The sequence below is a fragment of the Chionomys nivalis genome, chromosome 19 (genome assembly GCF_950005125.1).
Source record: "Chionomys nivalis chromosome 19, mChiNiv1.1, whole genome shotgun sequence".
NCBI lineage: Eukaryota > Metazoa > Chordata > Mammalia > Rodentia > Cricetidae > Chionomys > Chionomys nivalis.
Window position 1 is genome coordinate 11,636,509 of NC_080104.1, and position 27,085 is coordinate 11,663,593.

At 52.8% G+C, this 27,085-nt stretch overlaps 1 protein-coding gene across 4 annotated transcripts in view; it reads left to right on the plus strand.

The window, feature by feature from the left end:
• Positions 1-20,871, plus strand: part of Ttbk1 (tau tubulin kinase 1) — a 44,407-nt gene extending 23,536 nt beyond the window's left edge. For 2 of the 4 annotated variants that reach the window (XM_057794501.1, XM_057794502.1), the window contains exons 14-15: positions 13,874-15,414; positions 16,022-20,871. In XM_057794501.1, the coding sequence (XP_057650484.1) occupies positions 13,874-15,414; positions 16,022-16,406 (1,926 nt within the window). In that variant the 3' untranslated portion in view covers positions 16,407-20,871. The remainder of the gene's footprint in view (positions 1-13,873; positions 15,415-16,021) is intronic. The other 2 variants (XM_057794503.1, XM_057794504.1) reach the window with 2 other exon arrangements.
• The last annotated feature ends 6,214 nt before the right edge of the window (positions 20,872-27,085 follow it).

The window sequence follows — 27,085 nt, forward strand, 5'->3', positions numbered from 1 at the left end:
AGGCAAAGTCTGTGAACACCAGGCCACCATGCCCATTCCCGTGTGCCTGGAACGTGTTCCCTGTCCCCCTGGAGACAGGAGGCACAGAGATAGGGTTCTTATGGCCACCACCAACCTTGTAGCTGCCCTATCCCAGCTCAGCAACCTCTGGGGCTGCCATTCTGAAGACTGTCTTCTATGGGCTCCTGAACACACAGTCCCTCATGGCTGTAAGTGCCCTGCATATCTGGTCCTCAAAGCCTAGGAGGTGGCACCACTTTGCCCCCATCTTAAGGGGAAGACCTTGAGGCACAGAGAACTGAAGTCAAGGGTCACCCAGGTATAAGTGACAGAGTTGGGGTTAAGACATCTTTGGGTTGATGCCCCGTGCATGTCATGCTGCTGCCTGGAAGGCAGACCCAGGAGGAGTACTAAGTTAGAGGCCAGCCTGGGCTAAATAGTTTTAGGCTAGTGTGGGCTACAGAATGAGACCTTATCTCAAAAACAAAACAAAAACCAAAAAGCTTTCCTGGTAGAGGTTTTGCCTAGCAAGCACAGGGCCCTGGTTTCGGTCCCCAGAACTACAAAACAAACAAAACACTCTCTTGACTTCTTGCAGATAAGACGTTGAGTATTTGGACTCCAGAGTTCACCCACACTGTCCCTGAGACCCCGACACCTCCCATAAGGAGGCTGAGGGTGACAAGGAGGGAGCAGCAGCTGTTTTAAATCTCCTGAGGAGGGCTGGGGGTCATCGCTCATTGACAAAGCACTTGCTTAGCAAACAGGAGGCCCCAACTGAAGCTCCAGCACCGCAAATATGTTAAAAATGATCTGGAGGAGTGTGGAGTGTGGTTAGGTTAGCGGCCTGGCCCTTGGGTGGGGGCTTGACTAAAAGACATAACAAAAGGGCCTTCCTGACAGGAAGGTTCGAGCCCTGTGGGAGCCCAGTGCTAGATGGGGTTAAGCCCAGAAGGCTTCCGGGAGGAGGTGAGTGAACAAGGTCTCTCACCCAGAGACCGCGCTGTGAGAGGAGGAGATGGGCAGGGCGCTGGCAGTTCCGAGGCTAGACCTTGGGTGGGCAGCCTGCAGCCCCCTCCTCCAGCGCCATCCGCCCCCTGCCAGGGACGCCGGTGCCGCAGGGGCTGTGAGCGGTGGGTGGCCCCCGAGAAGAGCTGTCCAGTCTGTGCCTGATGCCTCTTTTTCCTCCACTCTCTTGGTCTCTTTCAGTTGGAGGAGGACAGACTCTCGGGGCACTCCCTCCCGCGGTACAGCCCCCTGCGACGACTGGCGTCCTCCGTGTTCTCCTCCTCCACGCTGGAGACGGAGCACTACCCTCACCCCGGCGGCGGCGGCTCCTCGGGCTCCTCCGGTTCCCTCATTCAGCGCAGCCGCTCGGCCGAGAGCAGCCCCGTGCGTGCTCCCCATCGGCGCCACGCGCCCCTGGCCGCTGGCAACCACAGACTCGTGCCCTCGGTGCTCCGCATCTCGCGGTCCCAGCTGCAGCAGGTGTGGGCACGGTTCACCCACAAGACCTAGGCTGGGCCCCCCCCCTCCTGGAGGGGGCAGGTGGGGGGGGGCTGGGGAGCAGACAGAGACCATGGTTCCTTCCCAGGACGCAATAATCACAGGCCACACAGCCCATCCCACCCACGTGCAATACGCTCCCTAGAAGGTCGGCCCGAAATACTGTAAAACTCCCGCCCCACCAGAGGCTCTGTCCCCAGAGACTCTGTCCCGGGTGGGCTCCTTTGCTAGGGGCCAGACAAAATGGTGCAGGGAGGGGTGGTGTGCTGGCGCAGCTGGACAGGACGGGGGCTCTGAGATGGAGCTACCAGCGGCTCCAGAGTCCAGGAGAAACCAAGATGTGGGGGAGCTGAGGTGCAATCTGGCTGTGGGGTCAGGTTCTGTTTACTCTGTGTCTTGGCGGGTCTGGGTCGGATTCACCCCTAAGGGCTTGGCCGGAGTCGAACCTTAGCAGATGTGCGCCTGCGTCTGTTTAGTTGACCTGGAATAGGAATGTGATGGAGTCTGGTCACACCCAGCTTGGGGTGTGGTGGAGAGTGGACAGCCCTGAGACCTAGTGAACATTTCCCATGGCACCACCACCAAGTCAGTCCTTTTCTTCCACATCTTACCCCACAGGCGCAGGCTGGGTTCATGGTCACCACGGCATCCCCAAGACCCCATGTGTCTCCCCGAGAGACTTGACTGCCCTGTCCTCAGAGCTGGGCATGGATAGAGGGGTTCCCAACGACCTGCAGGCAATATGGAGAATGGGGTAAAGGAGATTCTGGGCACAGGGACATCTCTCAGAACAGATCCCAGACAGACAGCTCAGATCTGCCACTCTCAGGGGACTCCTCCTGGGGGTACCCTGGGTGTGGTGCAGACTGGACACAAGGTAGGCAGCCAGAAGGGGACCTAGACACCCCTGGGCAAGTACCCTACTGTCCCCTTACCTTTTGTGCACTCCTCAGTTCCCCAGCCTGTCACTGCAGGGACCCCACCTTTTCCTATCTTCATTCCTGCCCACGGCAGCCAGCAAGGCTTAGGGAATGGCTATGAGGAGGCTGCCAGAAAGGGTAATGCCTGGCTGGGGAGGAGAGGAGGCTAGGGAGTTTGCAGACCATGTTTGCAGGGATACACGTGCCCATGTGAGTGTGCTAATCCATGCGTGTGCACACAGCAGGCTGTCAGGGGTGAATGCTCAGGCTGTGCCATGCACAATTCCAGAGAATGCTATTTACATAGATCCTGGTACGACCAGCACCTACTGAAGTTACATGGTGCTGCAGCTGTGTGTGCGTGTGTGCCTGTGTGTGTAGTGTGTGTATGTGTGTGTGCCTGCGTGTGTGCCTGTGTGTGTAGTGTGTATATGTGTGTGTGCGTGTGTGCGTGTCCTTGGTAGCTTCCTAGGTCTTGCTTCTGTTCTACTCTTCTCTTTATGTATTTTCTCTCTGACCTGTTTTTTCCCAACTGTGTGGCCCATCAATTTCCTTAAATACCCCTGATTTTAGTAGCGGTCTTAGGGCCCCTGAACCAATATGGGGACACTTATATCTAGTGGGCAGTGGCCAGGAGTCGAACTCGCTACGTATGCACGTGGCCAGCATTGTGCTATGGCTCAGCAGCCTGATAGTGGTTCCTACAGTTTTAAACACTAATGCCTGGGCCAAGAGCATCTTTTCCATGTAGCAACCAAACCAGACCCTAGTTCTAATTATATGTCATCCTCAAGCCAGGCTGCTCACTTTTCAATGTCCACAATCCAGGGCTCTCTTGTCCTCTTGGCTCTTCTGGATGGCTTTGCCTTCTGCCCAGGCAGGAGTTGGGGGAGGGAGTCCAGGGAGACTCCTAGAGAAAGAACAGAAACACAAAGCACAAGGGAAAGGGGCGGGGCTACACAGCAGCCCCTCCCTGCTTCCAGCACTGCTTCGCCCTCCCCTTAACCTTTGCCCTTCACACACACACACACACACACACACACACACGTGATGGCAGGGGTTCTCTTCGTTAGCACTGGGATTTCATGGCACCAAGTACTTTGCTCTCTGGCATTCCTTTCCAGAGGGCTCCACCACCAGACCTGAACAGAGTTTCACCTCAGTGACTGGAATTGTCCCTGAGGTGTTCCGAGATCCCCAAGTGCCTTGAGGCTTATCAAAGATAATGGCTTGACTTGAGTCTCAGTTTCAGCATTATATAACATATAACTGTTTCCCAAGCTTCTAGGGATGGGGATCTGTCCCCACCTCTCAGTCACAAAGGACAACACTTGTAGGAAGGCAGGTGTCCTTGAAAGCCAGGCCACCATTCAAAATGTCTGGCCCTCCAGAAGGCATCCTTGTGAACTGGCCTCTGTGGTGGAGGACTTTGTAAGCTCACCAGCGGTGATCTTGATAGAGCTGTGTTTGGGGCAGGGCTGCTCTGACCTGTGTTAGTTAGAACAGGGTCGTGTGGAACGGGGCGGAGGGCTGGGCCAAGTCTCTGGGTCCCATGCATGGAGAGACTAGCTGAGAGCCTATAGCGGTGTCAGATCCTTACCCTCTGTAGAATTTCCCAGAGTGTTGGAAAAGTGAGTGTCCGCTGGGGGGCGGACACAGCTTCTCCTATGCCAGCTTTGCCAGTAGGCAGCCTCCCTGGCCACGCTCGGAGAGTGGCGTTTTCGCACTCACGCCCTGCACACAGTTATGTCTGCGGGCATTTTGTAGTTCATCTCGTCATCACACAGCGCTTCCCACGTGCCAGGCCATGATCTGAGCACTTGACAAAATTAACTCACTTGAACCCCATACTAACCTATGAGCTAGATCCCGGTGTTACCGCCTTTAATGGATTAATCATATATTCCCTTTACAGGAACATAAATTAATAGAAAAGCCACCTGATGCTGAGTAACTGAGCTCTCGTTCCCTGGGAATCTTTAGCTATTTTAGTCTGGATGTCGTTTTCCTCTGATCCCCTCTGCATATTTCCTTCCTTCCCAGTCATACCTGTTATGGAACTGCATTCAGCTCTGAGGCAGCCCAGAGCAGCAGACTCCATTGGCTAGCCTCTGTCTTCATCCCACAACCACCACTGATCTCACATTGCCCAAGGGTTGGATAGCAGCACTGAAGATTAGGTGGGCAGACTAAGATACCATAAGAACCCTGACTTCAGTCCCGCTGGAGGGGCGCTAGGGGTCAGGCTCAGCAGAAATGGGCATCACTCGCTGAGCACTGACAGGGGACTTTGAGAGGGTGCACCAACTCACACAGGAGGCCAGACAGTGGCAGTAAAGTTACCATAAATCAAACTCCCACCCTCAGCAGCTCAATCAGCTGTTGTCACTGTCTTCCAATCTTTGTGACCTCTCCTGCTATCACACACACACACACACACACACACACACACACACACACACACACACACAGCAGTTTCTGGGAAGAGAGCAGGTGACCTAACTCTGAGAACTCCTCACTGCAGCCTCTGTCCAGGATCGCAGCTCTCAAAGCAACTCAAGCCAGGCAGCTGCTTAGAGAGGTAGCTGCTAGTGGGGCGTGGTGATAGTGGTGGTGGTGGTGGTGGTGGTGTGTGTGTGTGTGTGTGTGTGTGTGTGATAGTGTGCATGTTGCCGTGGTGAACTCCGTGTGTGGAGCCATTGAATTTTTCATTGTGAGTGGAGTAGATGGGCCAGTATTTTCTAAACAGGAGAGGGTGTGTCCTGAGGACTGTAGGTGAGTGAAAAACGCTATATTAAATTCTTCGTAATTAATACTTACCCCATACACTCAAGGCAGCTTGGGTCACAGCAATAACCACTCAGCATCCAGCCCAACTAACCCTGAGCCCAATAATCTCTCTCCTCATTTCTAGTTAGTGGGAAAACAGATCCAGTCCTTCTCAGTGGGTTGTAGGGTGGCACCTCTGAGCCAGCCTGGTCCCAGCACCCTCCTTCTTACCTCTGTCCTCTGCCCTGTCTTGGTCTCTTTCTGGGGCAGGACGGTGCTGTCTGTTCAGGCAGGGATGGGGGAACCTGGGCCTTTGAGGATAGAAGAAGCTGTCAGTGTTAATGGGTGGATTTGGGAGAAACCATGCTTGGGGAAGATGCGGCTCCCATTGGAGATTGGGGAGTTCTGTTGAGGCTGGGGACACAGATGATTGTTCTCTGCGGTCCTTGAGTTGATATGGCAATTGGGGTGCAAGTGTAGACATCTAAGGGTAATTTCTGCTGTACCTCAATCTCCACTTAGATAAAACACAGTCCTAACTGCAGGGCAGGAGCCATGCCCACCCCATACCGTCTGACATTTAAGGTATCCTTCTCCCTAAGGGAGAGGCCCCAAGGCTGAGGACCATCTCCCTCAGATAACCCCACACATACTCAGTGGACTTCCCAACCTGGGAGGCCCCTGAGCCCACCTAAGAAGAGGTGGGGGAAGGAATTGGGGTACCTTCCTTAGCCCTCTCCTTTCCCTGGGTTTTCCTTCACTCCACCACTTGCCCTCGGATCCTGCACAGGCTGTCGGTGGGGAGAATGACCACCCACGCACACGCACGCTCACACTCCGCAGCCTCGCGTACACTTCACCCACTCTCCGGACAGCAAACTTAGCAGCCCCGACCCGGAGCACACCCGAACCCCTGTTTCAGATTTCTAACTGTAAGGGGCGTCTGTTGCCCGCTCCAGCACTGTCCCCGCCCCGGGGCCCGTCCTCCCACCTACCCCACCCCCAACCCCTGCAGCCGCGCCGCACCTCGAATGTACGTTCGGTCTTTTTAACCAGCTGCTACTTGGCGTGCCCCAGGTACCTCCGGCCTCGGAGTCCCTGCCCCGCCCCGCCCCGCGCCCCGCCTGGCCGGGACCCCAGCTGGTCTCCGCCCCGCCAAGCTGCCTGCTGCTAAAATTCTTCTCTTGGGTTAGCGCTCCCGCCGTCCGCCTTCGCTCACGGTTTTGTTTGCTTTTCATTTCTGCCGGCTCGCGGCCGCTGGATTCCTGGCCTGGACGGCAGGGTGGGGACGAGTGGGGGACTCGCCCCTGAGTGCTTCCAGGGTGAGGGTGCAGACCAGGGGCGGGGGGAAGGGATGTGGGAAAAGCTGGCTCCAAGAGCCCGACCCCACTATCCCCATTCCGGTTACCTCACCGCCCATACGGCTGTCCCCACCCTTGGCCTTGCAATTGGATGCCAAAGAGCCCAGAGTTGAGGGGGGAGCCAAACTTTGAGCCTAGGTCTCTCAGAGCCACCCAACCCCACTTCCTTTTGCCTATGTCCAGTCCGTGTCTTTGTCCCATCCCACCCAATATGCTACTAAGGGCCCTGGGGGAGGCTCCCCAAACATGCCCCCACTTCCAACTCTCCCCCCACCCCCATCCCCGAAAATAAAACTCAGGGACCAACATCTGCTTCCTTTGCACTTGCTCCGTCGACCCCCTCCCCCAGGTGGAGGGGCTTCCGTGGGGGAAGGGTCGGGTTCCAGGGCCCCTAGAGTTGACAGTATTGACAGAGAGGGGCTGGCCCCTGCCCCGTGAAAGGTGGGACTGGTGGTTTGGGGAAACTCAGCCCCAGGACCTAACTGAGCTCCCTCCCTAGAAACACCCCTTATCCCCCTCCCGGGGATGGGGTGAAGCGGGGGATGGGAGGGTGGTTGTCAAGAAGACCCTCCCGGAGGTCTCCAGTCCCAGCCGGTTTAATCCTGAGCACCCCTCCCTCTCATCCCGTCTTTCCTCAGCCCCCTTTTGTATTGCAATAATACTGTATTATACGCTTGCACTATTCCCTTACCCCGGCCAGCCTAAGCATGCACGAGAAACTCAAAACCACACACACGAAGATGGGACGCTTTTTCTTTTCTTTCTTTTCTTCGTTTTTTTTCTTTTCTCTTTTTTTCCCTTTCTCTCCGGGGTGCGTCCTCCTTAGTGTATATAGCGGCGTCAGGGGCCCCGGACCCGGGTAGAAAAGCATGCACTGAGCCCCCCACCCCCACCCCAGACTGCGAGTACTGTACAAATCCAACACTTGAAACCGACACGCACACGCGCGACGCCGCCACGGGGGTGGGACACGGACACGCACCCACGCGCACACGGCTGGGCACGGGCGGGGGTGGGGGCGCCCCGCCGTCAGGCGTCGCTGTGCGAGGGATCTTGTGCCTTTTAAAGTCCCTGTGTGTTCATGCAGACAATCCGGAGAGCTCGTGTACCACCAAATCCTGATTAAAGACGCCTTCCAGGAACCTTTGCCTTGGCCTGCTTTCTTTCACCGCCCCCCTCAGGTCCATGAGGACCTCAGCTCCGAGGGCAGAGTGGAGGGCAAGGGTTGGGCTGGTTGTCTGGAGGACTGGGCATGCCGATCAGCTGGGCTCGAGTTGTCCCTCCCCTCACCCCGCGCCTCCTTTCGTGGGAGAAAGTGATGAATGGCCTCTGGTCTCTGGGACCCAGCCTCTGTTGCTAACTGTTCAGAAAGGAATGCAATTGGAAGTAGGTTAGGTCCCGCTTGCGGGAATGCCTGAGAGCCCCGGCTACAAGTCCTTGTTCCCCTTCTGCCCGAGGGAGAGAGTGGTCGGTGGCGAAGGGACAGCACCCGTGCAGATTTAGCTCAGGGCGTGGAGACAGTGAAAGGTCCCGGACCCTAAGAAGGCCAGAACCACAGAAGTAGGCTGACTCTCCTCTCTGTCCTCCCTCTTTTGTCCCTCACCTTGGCTGAGCAGAAGACAGGAGCTAGTATATTGACAACTCGGGGCTGGCTGGGACAGGTTCTGGCTAGTGGGTGAGTTCCACCCGACAAACAAAGTTCCTACTTCCCAGGGGCTTCAGAAGCCCCTCCCCCACATACTTGTTGGCTCTGGGTCCTAGAGCAGATGAGGGGAGCATGTGGAGGGAGACATTGAGATCTAGTCATGTGTGTGAGGTCTGAGTAGACCTGGTAGCCTTGTCTCCATCCTCCATCTCCCTGGCCAGAGTAGCCATCTTGGGGGCAGGGGAGGGGTGTGGAGGGAGGGCTCTTTGCATTCAGAAACACTCAGGGGGAGAGCAGGTAGACTGAGGCAGGCCAGTGAGGCAGCAGATGTGGTGGAAGAGCTGCCAGTGACTAGGTGGTCTTCATGGCCTTTCCTCTCAGGCCTGGCATTGCTGCATGACTGGGGGCCGGGGGGGGGGGGGAGAGCATGTTCCACCTCCAGAACAGAGGCAGCCCTAAAAGGCACACACCCCTCCCCTGGTCAGTGTGTGTGGGGGTGCCAGCTAACCCTCTGGCTTTTGTCGCTCAGCCTGTTTCACACCCCACAACATTGGGACTTTGAGCTGGAGTGTATTTCCAGGAATGGCTTGGCCAGGATCCAGGCAAGAGAGTCACCTCGTGCACCCTGCGTGAGCTCTGCAATGAAAGGTCTTTAGGGCCATTGTCACAAGTTCTCCCTGGGCAAACAGAGACCAACTCGATGATCCATAGGAAAGGGAGACCAGGTCTAGCCATTTCCCCTTCTTTGCAGGTGGCCCTGAGGAAGTGGACATTGACTTCAAAGGCCTCAGGGAAGTGGAGTGAGCAGAAACCTGGGGCTTTTGCTCGCTCTGAGGATCTAGGCTTGAATGACCTGCTTCCCCTTGGGTCATAAAGCAGCCCAGACCACCTTCTGATGAACTCTGGATCACCCAGAGCTGGGGGGTGTTTGTTTTGTTGCCTTTGAACCAGTCTCACTCTCACTATGGGGTCTTATTTGGTCTGGAACTTATTTTGTAGACCAGGCTGATCTTGCACTCACAAGAGACCCCTGGCCTCTGCCTCCTGAGTACTGGGATTAAAGCTGTGTGCCACCATACAGGCAACCAGGGAGCTTCAAATCAGCAGGATGAGTAGTACCAGGGCGGGCCTGGGCGCCTACACAAACGAGGGAGAATCATAAAGGTCACTGCCCTGGTGAAAGATGTGCTCTCCTGAAGCCAGCTGCCACTTGCCAGCACTCCTCAGAGCTGGGCTGCAGCCTGCTCACTCTGCTGCCTCTCTCTCAGTTTCCTCAGGCTCCCATGGCCAAGCACAGTGTCCTGGACACCAGCAGAGTGGTAGCTAAGAGGACAAATAGCTCACTAGCCATCCCGGGAGAGGCAGGAAGAGTGCTCTGCTCCTGTCTGAGGCGGGAACTCCTTCCTAACAGGATAGTAGGTGGGAGAGGGGCCAGGAGGATGTAAACAGAAAACCCAGTGTACCCAGGCTAGTGTGAGTGGCCCTGATCGTGTTGGCACAGCTCTGAGATCTACAGCTCCTTCTCCCACCTCCAAATGCAGAAGGTCCTCCATTCTCCTGTGTGTGAGGCAGGCACTAGGGAATTCAGAGTCTTGGTAGCCCCTGTCAACACATTTTCCAGTTTGACCCAATGCTTGGTCAGTGCCTCTTGCTGCCTTGCTGGCCTGGTTGGCCCTCAGTTCTCCTCCTTCCCAAACAACTAGGGTAAAGGGGCCCAGATGGAAGGCGAGGACTTTTCCTGCGTTATCCAGCTGCTGGGAGGGGTGGGTGTCACCCGCATGGGACCAGGTGTAGGAGAAAGGTGGTCCTAACAGAATCATTCAAGACCTCAGAAATGGGATAAGAAAAGTCAGCAGCTTTTCAGTAGGGAGGTGCTGAGGGGTCGGGCGAGTCTGGCGCTGGCTGGGAAGGCCTGCGTGAAGCTCCCAAATATCTTCCTGTCCTTGGCTGTCAGTGCATTTGCCCGGCCGTGATCCCATCGCCCCTGGAGCAGCTCTGCCCACTTGCCCAGCTGTTCTCCATAGCTCTAACACTAGCAAGGCGTATCATGGTGGCACAGCAGTCAGTACCTAGGTGTGTTTGCTAGGTGAGTGGATGACGTGAAGAATGGAAATAGTGTGGACAAAAAGAAAACAGCTACTGGGGACTTTAGCAGGGATGTAAAGAGGACAGTGACCAACGCTACCCTGTCTCTGCACAGGTGTTTACACAACAGTGCACACATGAATGTGGAGGTCAGAGGTCAAGGTCAGGCATTTTCCTCTATCACTTTCCAACTTATTTTAAGAACAAAACCCTGATTTATTTCTTTTATGTGCATGAGTGTTTGCCTGCATGTATGTCTGTGCACCGTGTGTGCCTGAGGCCCACAGAGGTCAGAAGAGGGCACCAGATTCTCTGGAACTGGAGCTATGGATGGTTGCGAGCCACCACACCAGTGCTGGGAACCAGCCTGGGTTCTCTGCAAGAGCAGCAAGTGCTCCCAACTGCTGAGCCATCTCTCCAGATCCTCCACCTTATTTTTCAAGGCAGGGTTTCTCTCTGAATCTAGAGCTCATCTATTGGTTAGACTGATTGGTCAGCCAGCTAAGGAAGTTTCCCTGTCTCCACCCCCACCCGGGCTGTCTCCATCCACCCTCCAGGGTTTTTGCTTGGGCACTAGTGATCAGTCAGGTCCCCATGTCTGTGCAGGCATGTTACCACTGAGCCCTCTCCCCGCCCCCTCTTTTGGTGTTCTTAAGACAGTCCCACCAGCTAGCCTTGGCTGTCCTTGATTTCACTAAGTAGCCCAGGTTGCCTGCAGACTCCCAGCAATCTTCCAGCCTCGGTGTCCTCAGTGTTAGGGTTACAGGTGTGTGCCGGCACACCCGTCCCAGGCTATCTTCCTGCTATTACTCCCACACTGAGTCCTCAAAGACAGTAGATTATGCGGCAGGTGATGGGAGCTGAGGAGGGGAAGCCACCAGTTGGGCGGATGCTCAGCCTTGAAGACCCCAGTCTCATTCTCCGCCAGCCTCAGAGCCAAATGCACCAATGCTACCGCCTGGGCATCTCCTTTGCCTACACTCCAAAAGTCATGGTGAGGTTGGGAGGGGTCGTGGTCCATAAACCAGGGTGAGCAGAGCAAAGGGGAGTGAGCTGCAAGCCTGATCCCCTTTATGCTCAGAACCTTTGTGGGGGTGTGCATTGCGCCCGGTTCTTTTCCTTGTGTGGCAATCCCTTGCTCCACTCAAATAAATGCATGTCTGCCTTATTCACTACCTGACCCAGAGGTTTCTAATGTAAAGCACAGCAACCAGGACACTTTGTGTATGTGTGCGAGCTGGAGATCAACCTTAGTCATCATTCCTGAGCAATCCAGTGTGGGTTTTGGGACAGGGTCTCTCACTGGGTCTGGGACTTGCAGACTAGGCTGGGCAGGCTGGCCAGTGAGATCCAGAAACCCACCTGTCTCGATCTCCCCAGCACTGGGATTACAAGCACACACCACGCACCTGGCTCAAATTTAGGTGACAAACACTTTACCAACTGAGTCATCTGCCCCCAGTCCCCATTCTTTTTTTAAATATTTATTTATTTATTTATTTATTTATTTATTTATTTATTATGTATACAATATTCTTTCTGCGTGTATGCCTGAAGGCCAGAAGAGGGCACCAGACCTCATTACAGATGGTTGTGAGCCACCATGTGGTTGCTGGGAATTGAACTCAGAACCTTTGGAAGAGCAGGCAATGCTCTTAACCGCTGAGCCATCTCTCCAGCCCCACACTCTTTGACTGTTATTCTTATGCACACATGCACACACACACACATGAATATAGAAATATGAGCTGCTGGGGTTATTTAGCATTGCCTGTCTGTTCAGGGCTGGATGCCTTGTATCAGGCAGGCAATCTGAGCTGATCCCTGGGAAAGAGCAATTCCGCCTCTCAGCTGTCTTTAGTTGTCTACAGTTCTCTGTTTAGGGGTGGATCCCCATGACCCCCGGTCATTTTAAAAACACAGTCGGGGATAGCTTAGGCTGACCTCAAGGTCACTCTGCCACCAAGTCTAACCTTGAGCTCCTGCTCTGCTTCCCGAGAGCTGGGGTTATGAGTGTGTGCCACCGCAAGTGGTTAAGGACTTGAATGAATGAACAAGAAAACCCTCCAGGCCGGGCGATGGTGGCGCACGCCTTTAATCCCAGCACTCGGGAGGCAGAAGCAGGCGGATCTCTGTGAGTTCGAGACCAGCCTGGTCTACAGAGCTAGTTCTAGGACAGGCTCCAAAGCCACAGAGAAACCCTGTCTCGAAAAACCAAAAAAAAAAAAAAGAAAGAAAACCCTCCAGGGACTTCATTTATGAGAGAGAGAGAGAGAGAGAGAGAGAGAGAGAGAGAGAGAGAGAGAGAGAGCGCCAGAGCCAGAGAATCACGTAGAAGGATCTGGCAAACGGAGAAAGGGAAGCTGATGAATAAGAAGGCTTTGGAAAGCTGTTGAAAGACAATTGGGATTTGTCATGTGAGGGAGATGCTGATAACATCCAATGGCTAGAGCTTAAATGGGGCAGGGGCGGGGTAGGGAAGGAGAAAGTAGGAGGCAGGGTGGGGGTGGGAGGTGATGGCTACCATCCCTCATGCACTATCATGACCGCTGCAGAAATGAATGGGATCTGAGTTTCAGGAGTTCAATCAGGCAGTTGTAAGGAAGATGGCTGGCCGGACCAGGACTGAGACAACAGGTTGGTGGCTGTGGAATACTAGACTGGCAGGGAAAAGGTCCATGGTGCTTTGTGGGGGCAGACACTGAGATGGTTATATAGGACTGTGATGTGAGAGGGGCACAGTTATTTCCCTTTTCAGGCTTCTGGTCTGGATGGCCTGTGTCTGTTGGCGTAGGAAGACAGGCTCTGTGTTTTTTTGTTTTTTAAAAAAAAAGCCTAAGAAAGTGCTGCCCTGAGCCCCGCCCCCCACTGTGGATAGGCCTGTTGTAGTGTCTGAGAGTGCTGTAGAATGGCCTGGGGTCACAGACAGAGGGGACCAAGTGTGTAGGAGAGTCAGTTCTGCCAAGGAGGCCAGGCCTTTCTAGTCTAGAAGAGGGAAAACAGAGGAGATATGGGGGAAGTCTAACAGCCAGAAGAGGTTCAGGCATGATGGGGTTGCCAAGGGATCCATGCACAGAGAGGAAAACTTAACTGAGTTCCTGGGAGATAGGGCTGAACATAGTTCTCGCTGCCAGGCCAGAGGAGGACAGGAGGAAGAGGGTTGTGCTCCCGTGACCCTGCTCGCACTGCAGTGTGGGAGGATGGTGGCTACAGAGGCCCCGCCCTGGACATCTGTGAGCATAGAAAAGTCCCAGAAAGTGATGCAGCCCCCCCCCCACATTTTCTCAGATGCTCCCTCTTTTTGGCTATTTTCTGCAATTTTCATACCCTAAAGTTGATTTTGTCTGATGAGGGGAGAAGAGGGCAGGGAGAGAGAAGAGTCACTGGGATCTGTCCCTCAGACCGGGATTCCCTGAGCCTTACTGGGAGCCAGGGATCGTTCTAGGGCCTGAGGACCCATTGTCTACCTTCTGGCAGGTATCCCTGGTGTGTGTGTGTGGGGTCTCCTGATGTAGGGTTCAAGTGAGGCCTCCTGGGGCCCAGGAGGGTGGGTGACCTCAGTGGGTCCCTGTGTGTGCCCCTTACAGGTGTTCTCTGTGGCGCCCCCACTTGAGGTGAATGGACTCCCCCGAGCTGCACCTCTGGGTTTGCCCTACCAGGACTTCAAGAGAGACCTCTCTGATTATCGAGAACGGGCACGGCTGCTGAACAGGGTCCGGAGGGTGGGCTTCTCCCACATGCTGCTTACCGCTCCACAAGTCCCCTTGGCTCCCTTTCAGCCTCAGGCCAATGGAAAGGAGGGAGAAGAAGATGAGGAGGAAGAAGAAGAGGAGGAAGAAGAAGACGAAGAAGAAGAAGAGGAGGAAGAGGAGGAAGATGAAGAGGAGGAGGAGGAGGCAGGGGCCCTGGGGGAGGTGCTGGGGCCTCGGAGTGGTTCTAGCAGTGAGGCCAGCGAGCGGAGCACTGAACGGAGCCAGGAGGGGGCCCCATCCACACTGCTGGCTGATGATCAGAAAGAGGCCAGGGGCCGGTCCGTGGCTGATGGGGACCTGGAGCCTGAGGAGGGCTCCAAAACGCTGGTGCTTGTCTCCCCTGGCGACATGAAGAAGTCGCCAGTCACTGCCGAACTGGCCCCTGACCCTGATCTGGGCACCTTGGCCGCGCTCACCCCTCAGCAGGAGCAGCCCCAGCCTACCGGAAGTCAGCTGGATGTATCGGAGCCGGGCACCCTGTCATCCATCCTCAAGTCTGAACCCAAGCCCTCAGGACCTGGAGCAGGGCTTGGGCCAGTGGCCACTGGTGGGGCAGTGGCCGTCACCTCCTCACCCTTCACCAAAGTCGAGAGGACCTTTGTTCACATTGCGGAGAAATCCCACCTCAATGTCATGTCTTCCGGAGGGCAGGCCTCCAGGCCAGACGAGTTCAGCACTGGGGGTGAGCTGGGCCTGGAGATGCTCTCTGAGGGGGGCACTGCAGAGGAGGGGGCCCCAGTGCCTCTGGAGAATGGCCTGGCTTCGTCAGGGCTGGATGGAACTGAGACAGAGGGTTGTGTCCTGTCTGGCTTTCCGGGGGAAACGCCCTCAGAAGTAGTCACAGACTCGTTGCCCAATGGCGCAGCCCTTGCTGAGGGGCCAGCTCCAGTATCCCCACTGGAGCCAGTCACCAAGAAAGGGACCACTGTCTCCCCCAGCCGCCATGCTATGCCAGGTTCTCGCCCCAGGAGCCGCATTCCTGTCTTGTTGTCTGAAGAGGACACAGGCTCAGAGCCTTCCGGCTCCCTGTCGGCCAAAGAGCGGTGGAGCAAGAGGGCCAGGCCCCAGCAGGACCTGGCACGGCTGGTGATGGAGAAGAGGCAGGGTCGCCTGTTGCTGAGGCTGGCCTCAGGAGCCTCGTCCTCCTCTAGCGAGGAGCAGCGCCGTGCCTCTGAGACACTCTCTGGCACCGGCTCTGAGGAGGATACACCTGCCTCAGAGCCCACGGCAGCCTTGCCTAGGAAGGCTGGGCGGGCAGTGACCACCCGGAGCCGGATTCCACGCCCCATCGGTGTGCCCACGCCTGTGGAAGGGCAGCAGCTTCCTGGCAGACCCCATGGTGCGGCCTCAGCGGCTGACGTGGCCATTACCAGCAGGTGAGAAACGGTACCAGGACTGGTTGTGAGTAGAGTGGCCACAGAAGGCTCCCAGGAACTTCTCAGAACCAACGTTAGGGCCTATAACACCCTCAGATACCTCTTTGGTCTAACATCTCCCATCTGGGCACTGTGTTATTTGTGACTTAAGTGTCAGCTCTGTCACAGGGCTCAAGGGAACAGGAACAGCGTGATTAGCAGGGATACTGTGAGGTGGGACCAGGGGAGGCTGCAGGAGACCAGCGAGTCCACATACAGTTCCTGGTATGCCATGGGACATTGGAAACCAAAGGGTAAAAGTCTTGGGCCTCCAGTAACTGGCATGAAATAGTATTTTGTATGGATATTAACATAAGCACATTCTAGATCAGAAAGCAAAACCCATGGGAATTTTAAAGATGACACATGACTCTTAAGGAAAGCCTCCAGTCATAGCCCAAAAGGTCCCGCACTGCAGGGTGGAACACCGGCCGGTTTATTCATCTGTGCCTGGCCTCTTCCATCCCTCCCAGCTTTGACGATGCAGGGCTCAGTGCTCAAAGACATTCTGAAAATGTCCCTCCTTGTCCCTCACCCCGGTCCTTTTCTCTTGCCCTCTGCCCCTCAGCAGGCTCCAGCTACAGAAGCCCTCAGGGTCGGCCACTGCTGCTGACCTCCGTCCCAAACACTCCGCGAGCCGGGGTCCCGGCCCAGTTCGCGCCCAAGTCTCCAAGCCTGCAGCGCCCCGCAGTCCCGGCCTCCCGGCCTCCACCTCGCGCCACCCCAGCGGGTCCCCGCGGAGCCAGTCCCTGCCCCGCAAAGAGAGCTCCTCTCCGTCGCATCAAGCCCGGCCCAGCGCCCCTCCCTCTCGGGGGGTCCTCCAGGCCAGATCTCAGCCCGAGGCCTCCCCAGGGGCCCCCAAGAAAGGACCCAGAGGGAAACAACTGCAGACTCAGCGCGCAACAACCAAAGGCCGGGCGGCAGTCTCGGAGGGTCGGCCCGGGAACAGATAATGACACCGGCCTGCGGCTCTCTGCGGCGCCCCCTACCCTCACCCCGGTCCCCACCCGCAGCTGGCCACACTGGAGCAGCTTCCAGCACAGCCTTACGCGCCCGCGCGCCACCGCGGCCCCAGCTTCCCGCCTGCACTCGCCAGGACGCACGTGAGCACGCGTCGCGCCCTGCAGCCCAGCCAGCCCACTGACCCCGGAGGGTGCGTGTCTCGGTTCGTCTCTCTGCGTCCTCCCTCCCTCCTACCACCCCACTGCAGGGACAGGCTCACAGCAGATCCTCTGCCCCGGGAAGGCTCAGCACTTATCGCCTGAAGACTCAGCCTTTAGGGCCTGTCCCCTTCTCTCACCAGGTCTTGGCTGATCTCTATGCCCCCCACCCAAGGGGCTTACATCTGCTTACACCTCTTGCGGCCCACCTTGTTCTCATCCCCATCTTCTGCCTCCAACTTTACCCAACAGGAGAAACAGCCTCAAATTCCAGAAGTGTGCGGTCTCTGGACGGCCCACAGTCTCCTAGGAGCCATAGTGGCCATGAAAGGCCAAGCTGGGATTGGGAAAGTGGAAGTCAGAGGTCGTTGGCTTATTTAGGTTTAAGGGGACACCTCTAGTCTGGCTAAAGTCAGCTCTATGAGAGGCAGGTCGTATGATTCTCAAGAGGGGTTCCTGCCTGGGTCTCCCGACCTTTGCTGAATAGGAATGAATGGGACCTCTGGAAGTTTGCCTCCCTGTGAGTGTTTCCCAGTGGGAGTTTGGAACGGAGCTTTGTGGTTACACGTTCTCGGGTCCTCTGGTTCTCAGGACCCCTTGCCATCAGGAATCCCTTCCTCTGTCTGACCTCAGCTTCAGTCAGCTTTCCTCTCAGAATCCCACGCAGGTGGGGTGGCTGCTTATTGCCTTCCGTGTGTTGGTCATCTGAAGATTCAGGGACTCTGTCTGGTCACCCTGCCATCTCTGTTGTGGGCAGTGGGCTGGCTCAGGTGTCCTCCCCCTACACAGCAGAGGAAGCAGGGTGAGGCAGACTGTTTCCCGGAGGTAGAAGGCCCTTCTCACTTTAGATTGTGTGTGATGCTAACTGGTGCCCACCCCCACCCCACCCCAGTTCACCCTGGGCCCCTCTTGCTCTGAGCCAGCCCACACAGCTGAGCTGCTCTGAGCCTGACATGGGGCCTCCTCCTGCATGTTGGCTTCTGCACAGCTCGCCCGCCCACCTCATCAGGAGCCTGCTAACATCTGGGGCAAGCAGCACCCTGGCTGCAGAAGGGACAGGCAGCCCCTCCTGTCTGGGACAGGGACTGCCTGCAGGCCTCCTGTAAAGCACCCACAGCCTCTATCCCCTGTTCTGGTCCTCCTGTCCTTCCCTGAGCCACAGAGAGCAAACCAAGACATTCAGGAGAAAGAGAGGCCTCAGAGGACCAGCGGTCTGGCCACGTCTACACCCAAGATGACCGACTGGGAGCTGCTTGGTGCCAGCTGAACTCGTCATGGAGTTCTGAGGGTCTGGGCAGTTGCTTCTGTGCCAAGAAGGCTGCTCTGCAGACCAGTCTGGGGAGGACACCAGGGTGGACAGTCTTTGTGGTCTATCCTACGCTGATGTAGAAGCTCCCAGAACACTCAGGAAACCTCTCTGGATTCAGTTATCTTTGTCACCCTGAGGCCCCCTCTAGTCACCCTCTAGCCCAGCAGAGGAGTAGAGGGTTCACTTCCTCCTACCCAGGGCTTTTATGAATGACAATCAGCTCATGCCAGGTGGGGACCAGGGCATGACTCTTGGTGCCCAGGTCCTAGGCCTGCTCCTTGCCACCAACCGAACCGTGAATGTAGGGTTCCCCATAGTCTCACTTCTGCTGGAGGGCCGATAACACCCTGGTTTGGAGATGGGAGGAAAGGGAGGCCTGAGAAAGCCCCAGGCTCACCCCACCCCCAGCTTCACCCAGCGCTCAAGCTGGCACAGAGGCAAAATCCAGTCTACCCTTGGGATTCCAGACCCCCACAGGGCTCCACCCAACCTCAGGCCTCCAGTCTACCCTTGGGATTCCAGACCCCCACAGGGCTCCACCCAACCTCAGGCCTCTGAGTCAATAGTATCATCAGATGAGGAGGAAGGAGGGACAGAGGACCAGCAGAGGTGGGTGGTGAGGGGACTAAGTGCTTCTTCTCCCAGGAAGGAACCAGGGCAGAGGAAGTCAATGTCCTGCCCCCAGCTGAAGCCTGTTCTTTGAGAATCATCCATCCCCTGCAGTAGGCCCTTCAGGTTCCTACCCCTCCTCTCTGATAGTGTCAAGCAACCACCACCATCCCTTATGTCCCCATCCTGACTGCTTAAGTCACTGGCTCAGATGTGGGGTGTACTCACCTTAATGCGCCTTCCCTCCCCAGTCGCACCATGTGCAGAGGGGTATAGAAGGGCCCTGCCCCAGGCACATGGCTCTCTGGCTTCCCAGCTCCTCCTGAGGGGCCTGGCTTACTCAGTTTCCTGAGCCCCTTGTGCATATGTTGGGGCACAGGGAGTTGCCCTCCCCCTCCCTGGGAAGCAACAGAAGAATGTTTACATGCCAAACAGAATGTACCAGTCCTTGGCCACCCCTGCCAGTCACTGCATGGCTTCCACCCACCCTGTGCCCGCCCACTCCCCTGACATCAACGCCTTGGAAGTCGCTGTCATAACTAGGTAGGAGTCTCGAAAGGGAAGTAGCCATTACACCATTAAAAAGCCTGTGGACCTTTTTGTTGGCCTGGACTCTTTTTCCCTTTATGGAGGGCAGGGCAAAGCCCAGCCCCTGAGGGCGGGGGTGGGCAGGAGAGAAATTGTCAGGTGGTGTCAAGTGGGCAGAGATGTCATCTCCACAGAGAAGGAAATGGAAGTGTAGGTCTGGTATAGATAATTTGTTCAGGGTCTCACAGAAGGAAGAGCTATCCTGGCAAAGCTTGCACTCGGCTCCTCGACTGTCTTTGCTGAAGGCTGTAGACTCCATTTGGGCTGGCACAGAGAGAAGAAAGAAGCAAAACTATCATTGTCCTAGAAGAAGCAGATAGAAGTGAGCTTCTGGAGAGGCAGAAGGCGTAGCGGCTCACAGGCAACAAACGCCATAGCAAAACCCGCCCTGACCAATGCCTGTGACTCGGCCTCTGCCTGTCTGCAAGTTTATCCTACAGGTACACGCATCCAAAGTCACCCGCTGTGTCTGCAGAGCCTTGTCTACGCATCTGAAATTCAAGAAGAGAAAACAGTGGGGGTTTGCCTCGGGTGGTGCGTGCTCACTTGGCATCAACGCCCAACGGAGACTCCAGGCATGGTGGCCTCAGGCCTGTAATCCTAGTAGCCACAGGACCTAAAGCAGGGGGATTTTTTGAAAGTTCAAGGTCAGCCTTGACCACACAGTAAGTTCAAGGCCAGCCTAGGCTAAATGCAAGACTGTCTCAAAAAAAGAAAAAAGAAACCAAAAGCCATGGCAAGCTGTTTATATTTATTAATTTCACTTATACATGTTTTCAGTGAAAAAAAATTTTGAGACAAAGTCTTGCCAGGTAGCCCAGGCTGGCCTCAATGTGCCATCCTCCTGCTTCAACCTCCCAAGTGCTGGGATCCCAGGTGAGTACCACTATGCTTAGTTAGGTGGTGTTATTAATGTCTTTGATTATGAGACACTGCTCTTGACCCTATTTATAATATATGGACTATGCATGGAACTGCTTTTCTTCCTTTAAAAAAAAGTATTTCATCTATCTTTCTTCTGTGATGGCAATGGTTTTGGTAAGAGATTGTGGACCAGAAAAAGAAATGACTCGAAAAATCTTAATGGCTGTTGGTTGGGACTGTGGTATATGTGACAGGGACTCCACCGTGGGGTGTCATGGGATTCAAACTGAAGGAAGCAGCTCGTGTTCTTATGGGCCAGTCCCACAGCTCAGAAATGTGTGAGGCCATGAGGCTCTTGGAACAGCAAGGCAGTTGGATGCTGAGTGTCTCCATCCCGACAGGAGATGGGCTGAAGAGGGAGGTTTACATGGGGAGAGATAGGAAGTGTCCTTTTATTCTGAATCCTAAGTTCACCATAAGTGAGTCTTTTTGCTTAGTGGACAAAAAACGGTTTCTCGCCAGGCCTGGCTCTGGGCCACACGGCTGGGAAGTGAGACCATCCAGGTTAGAAAGCCCACTCTCCCTGGGGTGCTGCTCTTGGCTATCCAGAACCTCAGCCTCCTGGGACCCCTTTCCTCTAACTTGAATGCCAGTGGACTCTGGGGCCTTTGGCAGGGCCCGATGTACTTTCTCTTTCCTTCTTGTTTAACATGTCCGGAGCAGGACATACTCGTAGTAAATGCTAAAAGCATATCAAACACAGACAACCCTGTGCATGACCCTGACCAGCCAGAGCCCTGAGAGCAGCTTGGTGTGGACCATCACGACCTTTTCTTATGTTTGTAACAATACCTATCTCTTTCTGTCCATATATATTTCTTATAAATAAAAGAGGAGCATATTATATCGCTGTCCGGAAACGTGGCTCTATCTCCAGCAGTGTTCACTGAAGCACACTTCCTCCCCGACCTGCGACACCAGGATCGAATTCAGAGTCCTGCGCAGGCTAGGCGCGTGCTCTCCTGCTGAGCAGTCTCCTTCACTCCGTTTCAAAGCTGTTATTGTTAATTTATAAAATAGGCCAGATAGCGGTGGTGCACGCCTTTAATCCCAGCACTCAGGAGGTAGAGACAGGTGGATCTCTGTGAGTTTGAGACCAGCCTGGTCTACAGAGCGAGTTCCAGAACAGGCTCCAAAGCTACACAGAGAAACCCTGTCTCGAAAAATCAAAAATAAATAAATAAATAAATAAATAAATAAATAAATAAAATGAAGAGAAACTAAAACAAAAACATGTAAATATACATATTTGTATATATTAAAATATATAATATATAAATGTGTGTGTGCACATGTGTGCCAAAGTGTGCATGTACAACCTACAGGGATCAGCTCCCTCCTACCACGTGGGTCCCCAGAATTTAAACTCAGGTGGTCATTGCAGCAAGTGCCTTTACCATCTGAGCCATCTTTCCCACCCTCCTCCATCTTTTTTTTTTTGGTTTTTCGAGACAGGGTTTCTCTGTGGCTTTGGAGCCTGTCCTGGAACTAGCTCTGTAGACCAGGCTGGTCTCGAACTCACAGAGATCCGCCTGCCTCTGCCTCCCGAGTGCTGGGATTAAAGGCGTGCGCCACCATCGCCCGGCCTCCTCCATCTTTTGAAAGCTATTTTGGGCTGGGCTGTGGAGGTGCACATCTTTAATCCCAGCACCTGGGAGGCAGAGGCAGGCGGATCTCTTGAGTTCAAGGCCAGCCTCGTGTACAGAGAGAGTTCTAGGACAGGCAGGACTGACTACACAGAGGAAACCCTGTCTCTGAAAAAAAAAAGTATTTTGTTGTTATATAACTTACATACAGCTTTCCAACTTAAGTCACACAACTCAGCGTGTTCCCGTCTTCACAGTCATTATAGAACATTTCCTGCCCATCACTCACCGTTTCTACTGCACGCACAGCCCCAGGCTGCCACCGATCTACTTTCTGTCCATAGATCCACCTCCTGGGGACTCGGAATGCAGCTCGTTTTGGTGGAGTGCTTGTCTATCATACACAAGACATTGGGTTTGAATCCTGGCACTGCATATACTGGGTGTGTTGAGGTACACTCAGAGGGCAGAGGCAGGAGGATTAGAATTTCAAGGTCATCTTCAGACTGTTAGTCAGTTCCAGGCCAGTCTGGGCACAGGAAACTTTATCTCGAAACAGTAACAACAAAACCCCAACTGCTGATTTTAGACATTTTATAAACATAAAATCTATAGGATCGTCTTGTGATCTTTCAGTTAGCATAGTTTCTTTGTCTTTATAATTAATAAATGTTCTACACAACGCAATTTACTTTTCCACTCATAAATTGATGAACTCTTTATTATCACAAATCATGCTACTAAGTGAAGTTTTTTTTTTTGTTTTTTTTTTTGTTTTGTTTTTTCGAGGCAGGGTTTCTCTGTAGCTTTGGAGCCCATTTCTAATAATCTGTGTAGCACCTCAAGGTGCACTTACCGGGAAGATTCTAGCCTACATCCATCCTGGGTCGAAGCTTCATTGCGTCTGGCTCTGAGAGGAGCTGCCCTGCATCTGAGCTCACTTCCTCTTCCTCCCAGCATTCTGTTCTGTTTACTCCACCCACCTATGTTCTAACCTATGAGGCCAAGCAGTTTCTTTATTTTTTTTAAATATTATTTCTTTATTATGTATACAATATTCTGTCTACATGTATGCCTGAAGGCCAGAAGAAGGCAACAGACCTCATTACAGATGGTTGTTAGCCACCATGTGGTTGCTGGGAATTGAACTCAGGACCTTTGGAAGAGCAGGCAATGCTCTTAACCGCTGAGCCATCTCTCCAGCCCCAAGCAGTTTCTTTACTAATTAACCAATGACCTTCCTCCATCAGGAGGTAAGGAAAAAAACCACTGAGGGCGAGCAGGCCATGGCTAAAGGAAGTCAGCAGGTCCCTTTTCAGTTCTCAGCAGTGTTGAGCACTGCATGAGGTGACGGGAAGGGCACGCAAGGCTCTGAGATTCAGCCATGGGTGAGAGGGAACTAGGAGACAAGCCCAGTCTCAGCTCAACACACACGCACACACACACTGAATACACACACCTATACACACTTACACACACTAAATAAAACCCCCACACACTTACACACACTCAATACACACATAACTCCACACACCAATGCACACTTACACACATACACACTCAATAGACATAAACCCCCACACACTCATTATTCACATAACCCCACATACCTGTGCACACTTACACACATACACACACAATACAGACATAAACCCACACACATGCACTCACACAACTGTTGGGGACCAGCCTCGAAAAAGATACTACTTGCCAGAGAAGAGTGTAGGGATTTAGAAATATTAGTAAAGACCAGTTGAAGGTCACAGGCTATATCCATAGCTAAACATTCTGTAGGCAAACCACTCCCTAGGTGGAGTCCAGTGTTACCTCCATAAGAGAACTGGAACTTAGTTGGATCCTTAGACTTTTGTTTGAGGTAGGAACTTCTCTATTCCTGAAATACAAGCTCTGGATATTAGCCACACCTGCTGACAATAATCTTGAGAGAGCAGAGCTCTGATCTAAATCTTGGTGGGACCTTTGTCTGAGATAGAAACACAATAACCTTGAAGAATAGAAGTATGTTCCAACTCTTTGACCATTGGTCAAGGTGGAAATAGGCTCACATTTTTGGACCTCCACAATTCCTCCCCTTTTTTTTTTTTTTTTTTTTGGTTTTTCGAGACAGGGTTTCTCTGTGGTTTTGGAGTCTGTCCTGGAACTAGCTCTTGTAGACCAGGCTGGTCTCGAACTCACAGAGATCCACCTGCCTTTGCCTCCCAAGTGCTGGGATTAAAGGCGTGCACCACCACCGTCCAGCAATTCCTCCCTTTTTAAAAATTAATTTTAATAAAGCCAGTGCTTCTGCAACAGGACAGATTACCGTGTCTGCCTTAGGTGAACACTTTTCTGTTTCCTAGACTTACCCATCACTGGAACATGCGTTCCAATCACATATGCCCATGTCTTAAGCGCCTGAGAGGAAAAAGGATCAAATCTATTTCTGCTGACCTCTGCAATCAAAGGGTTAATGGAGAAAGTACCTTTGGCCTCTGTGTCTCTGATCCAAGTTTCTGTCAAGACATTTCATCAGCAATTAGCTAATGGTAAGCAAGTCGATAATACTTGGTGCTATGCATTGTTCTATGGCTGTAGTATTTCCGAATTAAAGGAGTGGAGGATCATCAGGGTTGGGAATAGTATTCAGCTATATCAAAATCTAAATTTGTCTTATCAAACATGTCAAATTCAAGAATTCATTGGTAATGTCAAACTTTTCTTAGACAAGTTCTAATCTTTTTCTAGTCATTAACATCATATAGTGAACTAAAGCATTAGCAGGTCAATACCATAGCACAATTTGTCAAATCATAATTCTCTTCAGTCCATTCTAACCAAAAGACAGGAAAAGGTTTTTGTAATGGGTGAGAGTCCAGTTGCAATGCTGCTTTTAAGCAATTGTCCCAGGCTCTGAGAAGCAGCAAAACCCTTAGGCTACCCTTCTCATATCTGAAGAGGGGCTTCAGTCACTCCTTGTAACGAATCCTTTTCCCCTGAGGGGAAAACTGAGGTCTCAGTTCTCAGGTCCTTTCAACAGCAGACTGAGTACCTTGTTGACAATCTGAGTTCTGTGTCTGAAAGTATAAAACAGTCAAATGTTCAGTCTGCATTTCTGGTCTGGCTCCAAGGTAAACAGGACTCAGTAGGTCTGGAAGTCTGCGCATCACCACACTCTTCTTTCCCTTCCCAGACTTCAGCATGACGTTGTGAGTCAGGAGCCTTGGTTCAGGTGCCCCTCTCCTCAGCCTGCAGCATGGATCACAGGCTCTCACCCCAACTCTCTGTGGGGGGGCATTAGCAGCTACAACGTGATCAGTGTAGTGATCTGTTCTGTCTCTTTAAGAGACAACCCACGCCTACCTCCCCCACCTGTCTGCTGAGGCAGGCAGATCCTTCCTGTTTGCAGCCTAAGTCTTTTCCTTTTTCTGTCTCCCTCTCAAAGAGGTGGCTTCCATCTCTCCCTCCTCTCTCTCTCTCTCTCTCTCTCTGCTCTCTGCTCTTCTCCTTCTCCCCCTTCCCCTCCATACTTCCATAACCCACTAAAAAATATCCAACATCATTCTGCATGGTGTTCCTGTCCATCTGTTTCTCACCCGCCGTTGCATGGTTCCCTGCGGTGTGGTCTTGTGGTGTGCCTATCTGTCTGTCTCTCCTCGTGGCCTGCTGCACTTTATCTAAACCATTACAGCTGATTCTCTGCCAAATATCTCCTAGATTCCATTCTGCTCTTATTTTGAAGCTAATGCTGCTTCAAAATAAGGGTTTAATACCTTAACTGGTGACACAGGAAGGTATAGCCATAAAAGTAAACCGTTTGCCATAAAACTGCTGTAGGAGTAAGTTTTGTAGGTAATATACATTCTTGCCAAGGCTGATCATAATTCATATAATGTACTTGCTGGTTTTGTATAGCATACTCTACCTGTGTGAGTACCTGTCTGGAGCTTCTGCAAGCTGTCTAGTGGAATTTGATTCACTGCTCCCTTTAAGGATTTTACTTAGTGGCTCAAGATCTCCCATAGGAAATTTTAAATAAGTTCAGCCATTGTTTTCTTAAAAGTTTGTAAACTACTTTTTAATCCAAATTGCAAGTCTGCCTAGCTTACAGACCTAACTTGCTCATTTACATTTTCACAGACACCCGTCTGGGCCCGAAGCTACAGTTCCCCCCAAGGCTACTTTTTTTGCAGCTTGACTGTCAGGCTTGAAACCGGGATCTGGGCTTGAAGCTGGGAAATGCACCGGGGTACAAGCCATGCTCCCTCAGCCTCTGGGCCATCCTGCCTGGTACTTAGGACCAAGTGGCTGGTCCCTCATTGCCTGCTCTGCCTGAGCAGGACACAGGCTATGTTCAGCGGTCCCACAGTCCCACTACAGATTATGACCAGCTGGCAAATTTAGCTCAGGTTCCCAGGTGCTTGCCATTGTAGTGGCTTTGAAACTGTCTTGTGAGACCATAAGCTTAGGCAGGTATAGCCATGTCAGGTTTTTTTTAATGATAAACTGATTGGCCCATTAGCTCAGGTTTCTTATTAACTCTTATAACTTATATTAACCAATTATTCTTAACTATGTTAGCCACATGGCTCGGTACCTTTTTCAGTGGGATAGGTCACATCTTCCTTTTTCTGTGTCTGGGCAGAACTGGGGAGGAATGGGCTTCCTCCTTCCCAGAATTCTCCTGTTCTCATTGACCTGCCTCTACTTCCTATCTGGTTGTCCTGCCTCTATTTCTTGCCTGGCTAATGGCCAATTAGCATTTATTTAAAATATAATTGACAGAATATAGACAATTGTCCCATACCACTTCCTCTTCTTCTTTTTTGTTTAAAAAAAAATAAGAACATGCATAGTCCATTTTTGGGAGTGTGGGCATAGTTTTCCAGGCTACTTCCTGCTATTTGGGGGTGCTGATAATCTTATGGGGACCTAAAGAAAATTTAGAATTATGATAAAGTCCTGACTGGAGCACCCTGTGAGGCTTGATCATCTCAAGCAGCATCTTGAACCTGTTCTGGATGTAGAACTCAGACATCCAGGCCATCTGTTCCTACCGGAGATTTCTCAGGCGGTCTTCCTTGATGAAACCTGATTTTTCTTAACTCAGAATGAATCCACAGCCTCTCATTTCCTGTGGAAACAAAAGCAAAATCTCTTCTCCAAAGTAACATACCCTTTGACTTCAATTTTGAAGTCAAGGTATTTTCAAAATACCTTTCTTGGATTAATTCAGCAGCATTTATAAGCAAATATCTTTTAGCAGCTGTTGCTCCTTCCTCAGCATTCAAACAATCCAAAGAGAGCATAATAACATACAGTATCAAGATTCTCTGTGCATTTTTCATCTTTACGTGGCTTTATTTTAACCTCTATTTCTTTTATTTTTACTTTTAAGTTTTGAGACAGGTTCTCTGTATATCTTTGGCTGTCCTGGAACTCCCTCTGTAGACCAGGTT